The sequence below is a fragment of the Notamacropus eugenii genome, chromosome 1 (assembly GCF_028372415.1).
Source record: "Notamacropus eugenii isolate mMacEug1 chromosome 1, mMacEug1.pri_v2, whole genome shotgun sequence".
In the NCBI taxonomy this organism is placed as follows: Eukaryota; Metazoa; Chordata; class Mammalia; order Diprotodontia; family Macropodidae; genus Notamacropus; species Notamacropus eugenii.
Window position 1 is genome coordinate 680,585,712 of NC_092872.1, and position 15,403 is coordinate 680,601,114.

At 36.9% G+C, this 15,403-nt stretch overlaps 1 protein-coding gene and 1 long non-coding RNA gene across 2 annotated transcripts in view; one reads left to right on the plus strand and one right to left on the minus strand.

The window, feature by feature from the left end:
- Positions 1-3,272: 3,272 nt before the first annotated feature.
- LOC140521176 (uncharacterized) lies at positions 3,273-11,131 on the minus strand. Its single transcript, XR_011972821.1, has 2 exons — positions 11,045-11,131; positions 3,273-3,367 (listed from the first exon to the last, which is right to left on the minus strand). It is a non-coding gene; the product is annotated as an uncharacterized lncRNA (long non-coding RNA).
- LOC140521173 (uncharacterized) overlaps positions 11,072-15,403 on the plus strand; it is a 29,941-nt gene continuing 25,609 nt past the window's right edge. The window contains 1 exon segment of the mRNA XM_072635903.1: positions 11,072-11,447. Within this exon segment, the coding sequence (XP_072492004.1) occupies positions 11,072-11,447 (376 nt within the window).

The window sequence follows — 15,403 nt, forward strand, 5'->3', positions numbered from 1 at the left end:
TTGTTACCAGCAAGGACAAAAGAGCCGCTGTATTTAGACTCTAACAATCAGAATCTAGATGTACTTATGGGGATGCAGAAATGGCACTAAAAAGAACAAGAAAAGCAGCTGGGTTTGACCTAATGTGCATCAAAGAAGTCTGTGCTAGAGACAACATGATCGTAAAGGTGTTGAAAAAATGATTCCTATGGTATCTAAAGAAAAGAAAGATAAAAAAAGGCATGGAAAAAGTCTCTGACTTTGACAAAACGGCAACCTAGAAAACATCAATGACTACTGACCTATATCTCTACCATATTAAATCTTTATGAGACAAGAACATCTGTACACGAACTGATGTCATGATCAATGACATTAAGGAACAGGAAGGCTTTCACAAACGATATTCTCCAGTAGATCATATCTTTTATAATCTCAAAACTAACTGAAAGAGGTGGAGAATATAGAATCCCATCCGCCCAATATTTTGCTGATTGTGGAAAATCATTCACCAATAACTAATTATTAAGAGCTTACTTTGTGCCAAGCACTTTACTGGGCACTGAGCTACAGAACCACCATTCACAACGAATGAACAAGGGAAGGTGAGACACATATGGGGGAAATGGAGGGGGAAAATTCATTCTTCCATTACTGGAGACTCAAGGCTGCGGGGCAATGAACCTAGGAAACAACTTGCATCGCGATGACAGATAAGACCTGCCTTGAAGTTAGGGTCTTTGGAAAATGAGATAGAAAGTGAGGGAATATGTGTATTCTGGGAGTTGTAGTTCTGGAGGGTTCTCCGCACAGGCGCAGTCCCCCCACGGATCAAGGGGATGATGTGCGCGTGGTTTTGCTGGTCCCAAGGACATTTTCAATCCCGAATCAGAGTGCGGCTGTCAGGCTGGCTCACTGACCTAGGATCCAGGTACGTATTGCTCGGGGAGTCCGACCCCAGCTCCCCGCGGGTCCCCGCGATCTGGCCAGTTTGGAGATTCAGAAGGGGCCAGAGTCCAGGCACGAGGTGCTAGGCTTAGGGAAGGGCAGCCTCTAGCCCGGGCAGGGGAAGCAGGGCTCTTGGACAGGGTGGCCAGTAGCTCGGGGAGGGCAGAAGTTATCCAGGGGAGAGGAGCGGTTAGCTTGGGCAGGGGAGCTGGGCTCAAGAATGGGGCACTAGTTACACCAGGCAGAGGGAGCTGTGCTAGCGGGCAGGGCAGCAGTTATTTCAGGTCCATGGATATGGGTTCGAATGTGGGTATCAGGTATCCGGGGTAAAGAAAGCTGGCTGACCTTCTAGGAGGGGAAACATTGACCTCTGATAAGAGAGGTAGGCTCGCGGAGCAGCCGTTAGTGCTGAACTTTATGGCTTGGCTGGAAAGAGTGTATTATAACACCACCACCCAGACAAGTCAGTTCTCAGAATCAACCCTCTTCCCTCAGCTACTCCCCTTCAAATGGCTGGAATGGAGGACCCTTTTGTAAGTACTTGAAAATAGTTACGGGGTTGGAGAGCAGCTTTCCTGGGAGGCAACCAATGCAATGGAAAAAGCACTACACTTAGGATTCAGTATATTGCGTTTGGAGCCCTGAGCTTGCTGTGTAACCCCTGGGAAATCCTGCTCACTGGGTTTCAATCCATCATCTGTAAAATGAAGGGTTTAATGTGCATGATCTTTCTGGTGCGTAACAATGCTTAGCACTTAATATAGTTTATTCATTCTAAGAACCTTTATATCTATGAATCTTTGACCATCCGTTGGACTTGAGTTGGCAAGGCATACTGACTTGAGCAGAAATTGTTGGAAGTCTGTGGTCTGCTGTGAACGGGTGTACATTATATTTAATGTGCGCTAGGGAGCTTGGAGACTTGATATTAAACATGCAAGGAGGGACTTTTTTTCCCTCCTATCTACTGAAGTTCCCCTCTTACTAAGGGATGGATGTGACCCTAGGGTACTGAAAGATAGAGCTGCTGCACTCAAACTGTGTCCAAGTCTCCCAAGTGTTGTGGAATGGACTTTGGAGTCAGGAAATTGGAATTTGGGTCTCAGCTTAAAACCATACTAGGCATATGATCATAGTCAATCTCTCTGAGCTTCAGTTGGCTCATCTATAAAATGTCATATGTACTACCAACCTCATACGGTTGTTTTGGAGAAAGTACTCATAGTTTATGCCATCTGTATATAATACCCTCTTTTCATCCATATTACTGTCACCAGCTGACCTCCAGGTAACTCTATACTATAGCATCTGGCTCATGGTTTGTTTGGTTTTTTTTCTTCATTCTCTGACTTCCATCCTGGAGGTCTTTGTATTTATATAGAGGGCTGCTCTTACAATATGACTTCTCAATTCCTAAACCTTCTCAACTCTAACACACTTTTCTCTACTTCATTAACATAATAGAACCATTAGTAACTAGATTTCACTATCAGATCCAAGATTGGTAATTCAGAAATACCATTCTCCTAACATAACTGCCTATCCTTTCCTACCTTTATTACTCTCTGACTCATGATAAACCTATTCTTTATTCTTGACCTTTATTATGACTCTATTAGTTGATCCATCCCTCTTCTCCCAGTCTATCTTTTCCACTCAGGATTCACTTGCCTCCATATTCCAGTTCTCTCTCAATATTAAAAAAAAAACAACTTTCATTTGACCCTACCATCCTCAAGCTTTTATCCCTTTCACAGACAAAATCCTAGAAAGAACAGTCTTGTATTTGCTGTTTCCATTTACTCTCCTCCTCACTTTTCAGCTCCTTGAAATGTTGCTTTTGACACCATCTTTCTACTGAGAACCTTTCTAAGGTTCCCAGTGGTCTCTTAATTGCTAGATCCAATGGCTTTTTCTCACTGTTTCTTTGGCCTCCCTGTAGCTCTAGATGCCTTTATCTAACCCCTCCTAGTTATTATGGTATCCTTCTTTGGGTTTTGTTATATATCAGACTGCTCTTTTGCTGGATCATAATCTGCTTAGTAAATATAGTTGTTTCCAAATGGTCTGTCCTGGACCCTCTTGTCTCTTGTCTCTACACTCTGCTCTCATTAGTTTCCATAAGTTCAGTTATCTCTATGCAGATTACTTTCAAGTCTATTTATATAATCCATTTTCAACCAACTGCCTGTTTGAAATCAACCCCTCAATGTTCCATCCATATTTTCAATTCAACATATCCAAAATTGATTTCCCTCAAAAAACTTCCATATTTCTTTGTTTAGATACCACTGTCCTTTGTCATTTCGATTCATAACCACAAAATCATCCATGAATCTTACAGACTTATTTCATATTATTTTATTTCATGCAATCTGTATTCCAGATAAACTTGGCATGTTATCTCTAGTCTTCTCCATACTCGTGCTATCTCTCATACCTGGAATGGAACAAATAGAAGTTAATGACTGCAGAGAACAACAAGAAATATAAAAGCAGTCCAAAGGCTGGCCAAATAAAAGTAAATGTAAAATGTCTCATAGCAAAAACAACTAACTGACCTGGAAAACAGATTGAACAGAGAAAGTTTAGGAATCATTGTACTACCTGAAAGCCATGACCCTCCCCCCAAAAAACATCCTAGACATTTTAAGAAATCATTAAAAAAATCCTGTCTACATCTCTTAGAGTCAGGGAGCAAAGTGGAAATTGAAAGGCTTCACTGGTTACTTTATGAAAGACAATTCCAAATTAAAACTCTCGGGAACTATCTACTCCAAATTCAGAGGTTCTGGGTTAAAAAAAAAAAACTGCTATAAGCTTGCAGAAAGAAAGAATTCAAGTATTATGAATTAACAGTCAGTATGATACACCATTTAATAGTTAGCATTATAAAGAAGTGAAGAGTTTGGAATATAGTATTCCCGAAGGGTTTACAACCAAGAATGATTTATCCATCTCTAACGAAACAGAGCACATCTAAGCATTCCTGACTGGGAGAAAAAAAAAAAAAAACTAAACTAAATAGATTTATGTAGAAACTTTGATATCTCAACCAACAGAGGTGTCAAAAAGTAAACATGAACAAGCAATCATAAGGGACTAAACAAGGATAAATTCTTTACATTTTAATATGGGGAAATGATATGTTTGACTTCTGTGAATTGTATTACCAATGGAGGTCACTGAGGGAGTCTAACTGTAATTATAGGGCTTAGGAGGCATTCCATTATGTCTTGATCTTAAAACAATAGAAAGGGAGGGGAAAAAGTGAGATGTGCTGGATGGAGGAGAGGAAAGGTAAGGGAAATTATCTCACATAATCAAGGTGTTCAAGGAGAAATCTGTTACAAAGGAAGGAGTGGGGTGAAGTGGCTGTCACTTAATTGAACTTCATTTTCATCTGAATTGGTGAAAACAGGGAAGAATACACACAGCACTGGGTAAAGAAATGCATTTCACTCCATGGAAAAAAGAGAAAAGCAAGAAAGGGGAATAAGAAGGAGAATACATTAAGGAAAGAATTAGTCCTAATGAAAACAAACTCCATGGATGTACAAAAATATTTATAGTGGCTCTTTTTGTATCTTCAAAGAATTAGAAACTGAGGGGTGCCCATAAATTGGGGAATGACTGAACAAATTTCTGTTTTCTCTGCAAAGGAGATTATCTTTATATAATAAAAAAAATGACTAATGGGAAATGGATATGAAGATAACTAAGAAGCTAATAAGAGCACCTAACTACCCTTAATGACCATCCTGCAAGACTTCATCAAGTCCTGAAAGAATAGGCAGATGTGATTGCTGTGCCCCTACCCAGTGATATCTGAGAGATCATGGGAAACAGGAAAGGTATTACAACATCGAACAAGAGCAAGGGTTGCTCTGATTTTCAAAAAAAAAAAAGGGAAGAGAATAGAATAAGCAAATTATAGGCCAGTGAGCTTGACTTCAATTCCGGGAAAAGTTCTAGAATGGGTTATTAAAGAGATAGTTGGTAAATGTCGAGAAAGGAAGTAGTGATTTCAAAGTGCCTGCATGGCTTAATCAAGAATAACAAATCATACCAATCTACCCTCATTTCCTTTTTGGACAGAATTACTGAAGTAGTAAATGAGGGCAAATGACATGGACATAGTGTATCTATATTTTAGAAAAGCTTCCAATAAAGTATGTTATTCACCTGGAGAAGATGAAGTTCTTTGATAATTGATAATAACTGATATTAAAAGACTTCCCTATACACCAAAATATGTATAGCAGCATTTTTTTTTATGATAACAAATAACTGGAAACAAAATAAGTATCAGTTAATTGGGAAATGACCAAACAAATTATAGTACATCAATGTAATAGAATATTACTATGTTTTAAGAAATGCATTGGTTGGTTGGTTAGTTGTCCATCGTTCTCAAAGAGGACCAAAATGACATCAGTATGATAAAGTGAAATTTGATTGTGTCCGACTGTGACTGATCAAACTAATATGTCCTTAGAATGCTCAGCCACAGATTGGGCACAGATAGTCTGTGTGAACATTTGGGGTGGTTACTCCAAATTTGTGCATCCTATATTTCCTTGTGCTTTCTCAATTCTGCTTTGCTCATAGAACACAGTACCTTTCCTTATGTGGATACGCCATGCTGAGTGGTCCTGTGCCAGTGTCTCCCATGTCAAATCCAAAGTTCTTGAGAGAGATCTTGAGAGTGTCCTTGTGTCACTTCTTCTGACCACCATGTGAACTCCTGCCCCATATGAGTTCTCCATAAAATAGTCTTTTTGGCAGGCATACATTTTGCATTTGAACAACATGGTCAGCCCATAGGAGTTTCTCTCTCTGAAGCATAGTTTGAATGCTTGGCAGATCAACTCAAGAAAGGACCTCAGTGTCTGGTAACTTATCCTGCCAGGTGATCCTCAAAATCTTCCTAAGACAGTTCAAATGGAAGCGATTCAGTTTTCTGGCATGGAGCTGGTAGACTGTCCATGTACCACAGGCGTACAACAATGAGGTCAGCATAGTGGCTCTGTAGGCCTTCAGTTGAGTAGTCAGTCTAATGCCTCTTCTCTCCCAAACTTTTCTTAGGAGACTCCCAAACACTGACCTAACTCTGACAATGCATGCATCAACCTCATCGTCAATGTGTACATCCCTGGAAAGTACACTACCAAAGTAAGTGGACTTATCCACAGCATTCAAAACTTCTCCATTTGTTGTAACTGATGGTTCCACGTATGGATGGTGTGGTAGTGGCTGATGCAGGACCTGTGTTTTCTTGGGGTTAATTATTAGGCCAAAATTAGCACAGGCAGCAGAGAATTGATCCATACTTTGTTGCATCTCAGCTTCAGAGGGTGCATTGAGTGCACAATCATCTGCAAACAGAAAGTCATGCAGCAACACTCTTTCCACTTTAGTCTTGGCTTGTAACCTTTTCAAATTGAAGAACTTACCATCAGTAAAGAGGTCGACCTTGATGCCATGTTCATCCTCATTGAAAACCTTTGACAATATGGCTGAAAACATCATGCTAAAAAGCATGGGAGCAAGCACACAGCCCTGTTTTACTCCATTCATGACTGAGAAAGCACAAGAGCATTGTCCACTATCCAGAACCTGGGCAAACATGCCATCATGGAATTGATGTACAGTACTGATGAACTTCTCTGGGCAATGAAAGTTGGACATAATTTTCCATAAACCTTCATGACTCACAGTGTCAAAGGCCTTGGTCAGATCTACAAACACTGCATACAGAACTCTGTTCTACTCCTGGCATTTCTCCCGGAGTTGTCACACAGCAAACACCATATTGACTGTTCTCAACCTTTCCGAAACCACACTGGCTCGCAGGTATATTACCATCTTCCAGGTGAAGGATCAGCCTATCAAGGAGGACTCTAGCAAGAATTTTGCCAACAATGACTAAGAGAGAGATCCCCCGCTGTGATTGTTGTAGGACAATCTTTACAAAGCATGGAAAAACATATATGAAGTGCTACGCGATGAAATAAGCTCCAAGAAGACAAAATAAGCAATGACTACAAGAATGCAAATGGAAACAAACAATTGGAAGTGAATGTTGCAACATTGAAAGGAATTTGTATGATCCCAAAGCCAAGTCAAACCAAGTCAATTTAAGTGGTTGTTCTGTGCCAGGCACCGGGTTAAGCACTTGGAATGCAAAGAAAGACAAAAGATGGTCCCTTCTCTCAAGGAGTTCACAGTCTTAATGGGGTGAGACAGAAGGCAAATAACTATTCACAAACAAGATAAATGCAAGATAAATTGGGAGGAAGCCTTAGAAGAAAAGCACTAAAATGAAGAACTGGGAAATGTTTCTTGCAGAAGGTGATATTTTAGCTGAGATTTAAAGTGCAAGAGTCCTGAAAAGTAGGAAGATGTCAGGTTATGAAGAGATTTAAAAGCCGAACAGGATTCTATATTTGATGGAGATAACATGAAACCACTGAAATTTATCGAATCAAATTTTTTGAATGATATGCTCAGACCTGTATATTGGAGACATCAGTTTGACTGCCAAAGTGGAACATGAGTTTGAAAGGGAAGAGATCTGAGTTAGGGAGACTAGCCTACAGGCTATTGCAATAGTTCAGGCATGAGGTGATGTGGCATGCATCAGAGTGGTTGCAGTGTCTAAGGAAAGAGAAATGTTACTGTGCTAACTTCCTTCTATTTGTTATGAAGGTGAGAAATCCACAGATGTCAAAAGTTGCATATATTTTCATTTTTTAATATAATAATTGGTTTTGCTGACTTTTATCTCTTTTCTTTTTAAAATATCTTTTGTTATATAGAATGACTGTCAGGGATGAAGAGTGATATAGAGAGAAAACTAGATTATTAAAAAAATCAACAAAATTATATTTTAAAAACAAAAACAAATACATCTGCAAAAGTTTTTTTAAAGAATTCACCACCTAGCAAAATGAAATGAGTAAAACCAGGAAGACAGTATATTCAATTACTAATATACTATATACAGAAAAAACAACAATAAATTAATCAAAACTAAATGCCGTGAAATTATAATAGTTGTGTGGCTCCAAAGAACAAATAAGCACAAACTCCCCTTATTTGCGGAAGTGGGGTGGGGTTAGGGTCTATGACTTTGGAATACTATCATGTCATACTTCTTCCATGCATTAATTCTTCTAAATTTCTTTATTTTTTGTTATAAGGGATGGTTTTGAAGAGGAGAAGGAGGATACACTGGGAAATGTAGGTGATGTAAAAGAAAACGTATGAAGAAAAGTTTTTTTTTTTTAATTTACCCCTTCACCAGAGCTGAGAAGTATAACTAACTAATACTGTTCTCATTTTTTCTTGTGACACCATCTTTAATATTTAAATCCCAAATTCATTTTGAGTTTATTGTTGTAGAACATGGTCTAAATCTAATTTCTGGTGGACTACTTTCCAGTTTTCCCCAAAATTTTTATAAATTAGGAAGTTCTTTCCTAAGTTATTTGAATTTTTACACGTGTACATGATGATTTATTGAGGTCAATTGGTTCCAATACTCTTTTCTGCTATGTACCAATGATCTACTTTTCTCTTTGTGTGTATTGAGTGTGTTTTAACTAGTACAAAATAGTTTTGATGTTTACTGCTTTATAATATGATTTGAGGTCAGGAAGTGCTACTCTCCTTCATTTCTCCTTTTTTTATTTGTTTCTCATTGATTCTAGATCTTTTGCTCTTCCAAATGAATTTGATTTTTGTTTCATTTAGATCAATAAAGTGATCCCCTAGCAGTTTGTGGGGGTAGCTAGGTGGTACCATGGATAGAGCACTGGCCCTGGAGTCAAGATAACTCATCTTCCTGAGTTCAAATCTAGCCTCAGACACTATGTGATCCTGGGCAAGTCACTTAAGCCTGTAAAATGAACTGGAGAAGAAAATGACAAACCAGTCCAGTATCTTTGCCAAGAAAACCCCAAATGGAGTCACAAAGTTGGATATGACTGAACAGCAAAAAGTAGTTTGTATAGTATAGCACTAAAATTGTAAATTAATTTAGTTGGTATTGTCATTTATGTTATATTGCTATTGATCAAGCTATGCTCAATGAATATTCCTCTAATTCTCAAACCATTAAAAAAATTACTTTAAGGGAATGCTTTTGAACAGTATCTGTACAAATCTTGAGTGTTCGTTGACTCTCAGTTCTTTTGACTAGGACATTGCTTTCTATTATTTTCTTCTGGATTTTTTATTACTAGTTAGAAATTATTCTGATTGTTGTGGTTTTATTTAGTGTCTTGCTACTTTACTGAAACTATTCATTTTCACAAAAAAATTCTTGGTTGATTATCTATTTTTTCCCCTAAGGTTTTTTTTTTTTTTTAATTAAAAAGATGATGCCATAAAAAAGAATAGAACAGTGCCAGTCAGTTACACTTCCTAGCTTTGGTGGAGAGTTAAATTTTAAAAATAAATTTGCCTTCATATTTTTGCTTTTACATCACCTGCATTTTCTAGTATATCCCTCTCCCCCTCTGCAAAGCCATCCCTTATAACAAGAACAACAACAAATCATGTCATAAGCCAATAGGAATTTTTTCTCTGCCTTTCTTAATGTCTTTATTTTTTTTTTCATCTTCCTGTAATTGCTAGCTTTTCTACAACAATGCTCATAGCATTGGGGAAACAGGATCCTCACTTTAATTCCTATATTTAGTAGGAATGCTTCTAGTGTTTTCTTGCTATATATAATGCTAGCTTTTGTTATTAGATAACATATCATTTTTTAATATATACATTTGTAGTTTTTTTAGATGCATTTCATAAATGAGTACTGTTCGTTGTCAAAAAAATTTTCTGCGTCTCTTGATAGAATTGTGATTGGGGATGATTTTGCTTTAAATATGATTAATTGTGGTAATTAGTCACCTAATACTGAACCATCATTATATGCCTTGTATAAATCTAATTTGAGAGTAGTGAATAATGTATTAGTTGGATTGATTTTTTTGCCAAGATTTTATTTGAAAATTTTAAATCAATACTTCACTAATATAGAAGCCTATAGTTCTCTTTGTTCTCTTTCTCTTAATACCTAGTTTAGTTGTTAGGATTTTATTTGATTTTAAAAAAGGAATTTAATAGAGTATTTTCTATTTTCTTTCTCACTTTTTGAGAATAATTTGCATGTTGCTATTTCCTTTATATGGCTAGTTTGATTTTCTTTTCTGAAACTGAATTATTTAAGATCTTTTGCTCACGTTTAATTCTCAGTTTTGCTGGCAAGTGACTGTGGTTAGTAGTTTTCAACAATTTATTTATGTCTTCTTTGTTGTGATTTCACCTGTTTATTCATTTTGGTAACTATTTTTTTTAACAACTTTGACTAAAAGTATTGGTTTTGTTTGGATTTTTAAAACTTTTTTTATCAGTTTTATAAGTTTTCCCCCAATTTATCCATTCTTCCTCTAATTAGGATTTCTTCTTTTGTTTTTATTTTGAGTTTATTTGTTGAATTTCTAAGTTTTGAAATTTCATATTCCCCTCACATTCTATTCGTGTCCTGTTCATTCATTCTTCTGTTTTGTACTGTATTATTCAGGGATACAATTTTTCCTCTTAATAACTGTTTTAGCTATCTCCCAGAAATTTTGGAGGATTGTTTCATTGTTACTATTGTAATTCACATAGTTATTAAGTATTCTGATGATTTGTTTTTTGACTTATCCATTTTTCAGGATGTGATAGGTAAGTTCTCATATAGGTCTGTATCTTTTGTTTCTTCTCCCTTTATTATGTTTTTTAAAAAAATCTTACATATGTATGTGTGTCAGTATATCTAAGTGTGTGTCTGTGGTAGCTCCTAGAGATTTTTTTGTGCTATTTAAGAACAGGACCACATTTTTGCTAGATTCTTGTGAGCCACTTGTATGTACAGCATCTCTTAACAATTTATGTATTAGCTTTGGGTTTAGACTATGTAACTAAGGCTTCTGTTTCCCTCTTGCTAACTGTAATCTATCTCTATCCACAGTGCCTCTTAGAAGAACTTGTGGCTGTGAGTGAGCCTGAGTGAAGGGAACTACTGCCCTGTTAAGGATGCAGATTTGAAATTAGTAAAGACCACCTCAATTTCTGATCTTCAAACAAAGTGATGGCTTCTTTCTTGAGGCCCCCAGTCTTGGCTCCATATGAAGATGATTTGGTCCTCAGAGTTGATATCCCTTGGAGGCAAGATATGATCCAAGAAAAATCAGATCTTGAAGTGGCTCGCCAGAGTTTTAGATGGTATCAATACCCAGAAGTTGCTGGGCCCCAAGAAGCCTTCATCCAACTCTGGGAACTTTGTTGTAAGTGGCTAAGGCCAGAGATTCATACAAAGGAACAGATTCTGGAGCTGCTGGTTCTAGAGCAATTTCTAACCATCCTGCCTGAAGATATCAGGATTTGGGTAAAATCCCAACATCCCACAAATAGCAAAGAGGTGGTAAGGTTGGTGGAGGACTTGACCCAAACAACTGAGGAGAGAGGTGAGAATTACAGAAAGCTGATGGGATGGGAGGTAAGAGAGTAAAATTCACACCTGAAGTAAGAGATCCATGGAATAAATAGGGAAAAAGTTTCCTGGGAATTTAGAACTCTGACAAAGGTCCAGTGGATCACAAGCCATTGTTTCTTTGAAGTTCCACTGTGCACAGGAGCATGTGCTACATTACTAAGAACATTTTCAAACGAGATAATCTTTTGAGTATTTTGTTTTGCTTTTGGATGTGTGGTATAGTGGGGAAAAGTACTGGGTTATACTATAATGGAAAAAAATACTGAATTATAATCAGAAGTTTGAGGCTTGACATTTATTAGTCATGGAATCTTGGGCAAGTGACATCATCTTTTGGCCTTAGTTTCCTCATCTGCAAAATGAGGAGTTGGATTAGATGGCCCCTGGGGTCCCCTTTCAGTTCTAAAGCACTGTGATCTTTTTGGTAGCTTATTCACAGACAAATCAGGATTAAAACTCAGATCTTCTGACTTCCTACCAATTTCTTTTTTCACTAAACCACAGTACCTCTGATAGTGAAGTTAAGATCATCTATTTGTAAATATTGCTTCCTCTGTGAAATTCAGAAGATTATTTCCTTTCATACTACATAAAGTAAAATTCCCAGAATTTCAGAGTTTTAAGGTACCTCAGAGGTCATCTAACATACTAGGTGAACAGGGATCCTGTCTATAACAACCTTTTATGTGAATGACATTTACTTTACTTCAATGAGAATACTTCCTGGAATAGGCCATTCTACTTTCTCACAGGCTTGTAATTGTTAGAAAGTTTTTCTTTAAATCAAGCCTAAATCTTCCTCTCTTCTACTTCTTCTATCTCTCTTCTTTGGGACCAATTAAATGTAGGTTAACCATCATTTTAATAATCCATTCTAGAGTTTCATCAAAAAAAGAAATCCAGCTCACTAAAACAGAAATGTTGGGAATTTTAGAAGTAAGTGTTTTATGAGGAAAGCTAAGCATGACAGGTATAGATTTTGGAAAATTATCTCTCCAGGAGTTCAGAGAGGATAGATGGTATTCTAGGGTCTAAAATTTCACAAAACAAGCTAGCCCAAGAAGAAAGAAAGTTTCAAGGATAAAATTTTTATATCACTAGTGCAAGTTATTCTGATGAAGAAGAAAAGAGGGAACTTTCTGTAGAGACTGTGGATGCAGAGGGGACTCATCAATCAATTTAGAGTATTAAAAGACATGTAAAGAAGATGGAAAGAAGGGCAGGTAATGGAAAATGGAACCAAAAGAAGGTCATTGTCCTGTAAGAATAATGTTAAACATGCTTAAAGATCATAATATTTGAGGCTTTCAGTGAATGCTGAGGACAATCTAAAGGGCTTTTTTAGATATTGGGACAAGAGCAATATCAAAGGGATGATGGGATCATTGTCCAAGGTAGATAGGGTAATGATAATAGAGACAAGATAGAACTACTTAATTCTTATTTTGCTTATTTTCTCTATCAAAAAGAATAATAATTAGATTGAGAGAATTAGGAAAAAAAGAGGTCAATAAGTTAACATTGAAAATAATAGATTAGAGGTGATGTTGGCACTTGCAGCAAGCTGGAATGTAGCCCAAATCAGATTAAAATATAATTTGGGAACTGTTTAACCAAAATAACTAAAAAATACAATCCAACATAGATGATGTTAACTTGTGATTTTCTTGGTCAATATGGAGCAAGGATCCATTTCTACTTGAGTTTGACACTACTAGTGTAGATGATAAAAGAGCATCTGGATGCTCTCATTGAGCTCTAGTCATTCAGGCTAAATTAATCATATCCTTGCATCCTTAAAGTTCTAGATACTATGATTGTCCTTTCAATTGTGCTTAAAAAGCTGTGGAGAACTGGAGAGATGCCAGATGATCGGAAAGTAGCTTCCTAAATCTCAAAAATTAGAATAATGTAGACCCTGTACACTATAGGCTAATGAGTTTTACCTCAATTTCTGATATAATTCTAGAATGGTTTATTAAATATGAATCAAAAAACAAGGTTTTATTAATTACCAAATATGTGCCACATAGCATACTAAGTGCAAAAGGATACAAGTACATGAATGAAATAATGTCAACTCACAAACAACTTACATTATATTGGAAGAGAAAGAAGTACATGCAAAAAAATTTATATAACATAGATTGAATAAATAGAAATATATATATATATATATATATATATGAAGTAGTTAAAAGGAAAGTGATCTGAGAGATAGGTAGGTCAGGGTTAAGCAGGGATTCATACAGAAAGACATTGACTGAGTTTCATCTTAATGAGGGGACTCAATAAAGTAGAGGAGAGTAGGAAGTACATTCCAGGCATGGAGGATGGTCGATGCAAAGACAGAGAGATGAGATAGTGTCATATACAGGGAACAGACAGAAGGTCAATTTGAGTTGAGTTGCAGAGTGCAGAAAAGAGAGTAATATCCACTGAAGTTGGAAAGATAGGTTGGGGTCAGATGTAGGAATTTAAAAGATAAATTGAGGAATTTATAGTTTATTTTTCTACAGACAATTGTAAACCACTAGAGATCATTGAGTAGGAGAGTTACATGGTCAGATTTGTATTTAAGGAAAATTATTTTAGCAGCAGTGTTTAGGATAGACTGGAGTGGTGAAAGATTTGAGTTTTGTTAGGAACCTTTGAGCCAGTTATAAGACTGTTGCAATAATCAAAAGATGATGAGTACCTGAATTAAAGTGGTAGCTATATGAATGGAGAAAAAGGTTCAGATAAGAGAGATACCATTAGGTAGAAAAGATAAATAATCAATATTATTGATTATATATATGGGATGAGGGAGAGTGAGAAGGATAGTGGTGCTGTCAGTAGAAATAGGGAATTTGGAAAAGGGAAAGGTTTAGGGGGAAAGATATTGAATTCAGTTTTAGATATGTTGAATGCTTACATGCTAGGACATGCCATTAAAAATGTCCAACAGGCAACTAGTCTTGCAAGACTGAAGCTTAGGGGAGAGTCTGGGACTAGATATATGGAAGATATGAGAATCATCTTGTTAGCTATGATTGCTAATACACCCATCAGATCTGATGAAGTTACCAACAGAGAGAAAAGAGAGGAGAACCCAGGGCAGAACTTTAGGGAATACTCACAGTCAAGGGGCATGATGTAGATAATGAGCTAGCCAAGGACAACACAGAGTGGTTTTATGAAAACTCAGAACGAAAAGGGTATCTCGGAGGTGAATGGTGGCCAAACGTGTCACATACAGTAAATACATCAAGAAGGTTTAGGACTGAGAAAAGACCATCGGTTTTGTCAGAGATTTTTGGTAACTGGAGAGAGCAGTTTTGGGTGAGTGATAAAGTGAAAATTCAAGTGCAAAAGGTTGTGAAATAGCAACAAAAGTAGACAACTTTTTCAAGGAGTTTGACTGAGAAGGGGACAAAAAATATAGGATGATAGCTTTAGGAGATAGTTGAAGGATTTGCCATTGTTTTTTTTTAAAGATAAGGTAGACTTGGGTGTATTTGAAGACCACAGGGAAGGAATCAGGTATTAGGGAGAGGCTGAAGATTTGAATGAGGAGGAATAGTTAAAGATGTGATCTGCTGGAGAAAATAGGAGGAGATAGGATCAAGTGCACATGTAAGAGGGATTGTCTTTAGCAAAGCAAAAGGCCACCTCTTTGATACAGAGTAGGGGAAAGGAGGAGAAATGACTTGTGAGCATTCTGGAAGGGAATTTATATGGTTTTATCAAGATGAGATCTTTCCAGACTAACCTCATTTTCTTTTCTTTTAACAAGGTTACTTTTCTGGTAGATGACAATGCTGTAGATATAGTATGCCTAAATTTCAACAAAGTATTCCATGAGATCCTTTAGACAAGATGACAGTATGTGGGTTTGATGATAGTAGAGTTTCATGGACTTGGACTTGGCACTTTTAATGACAA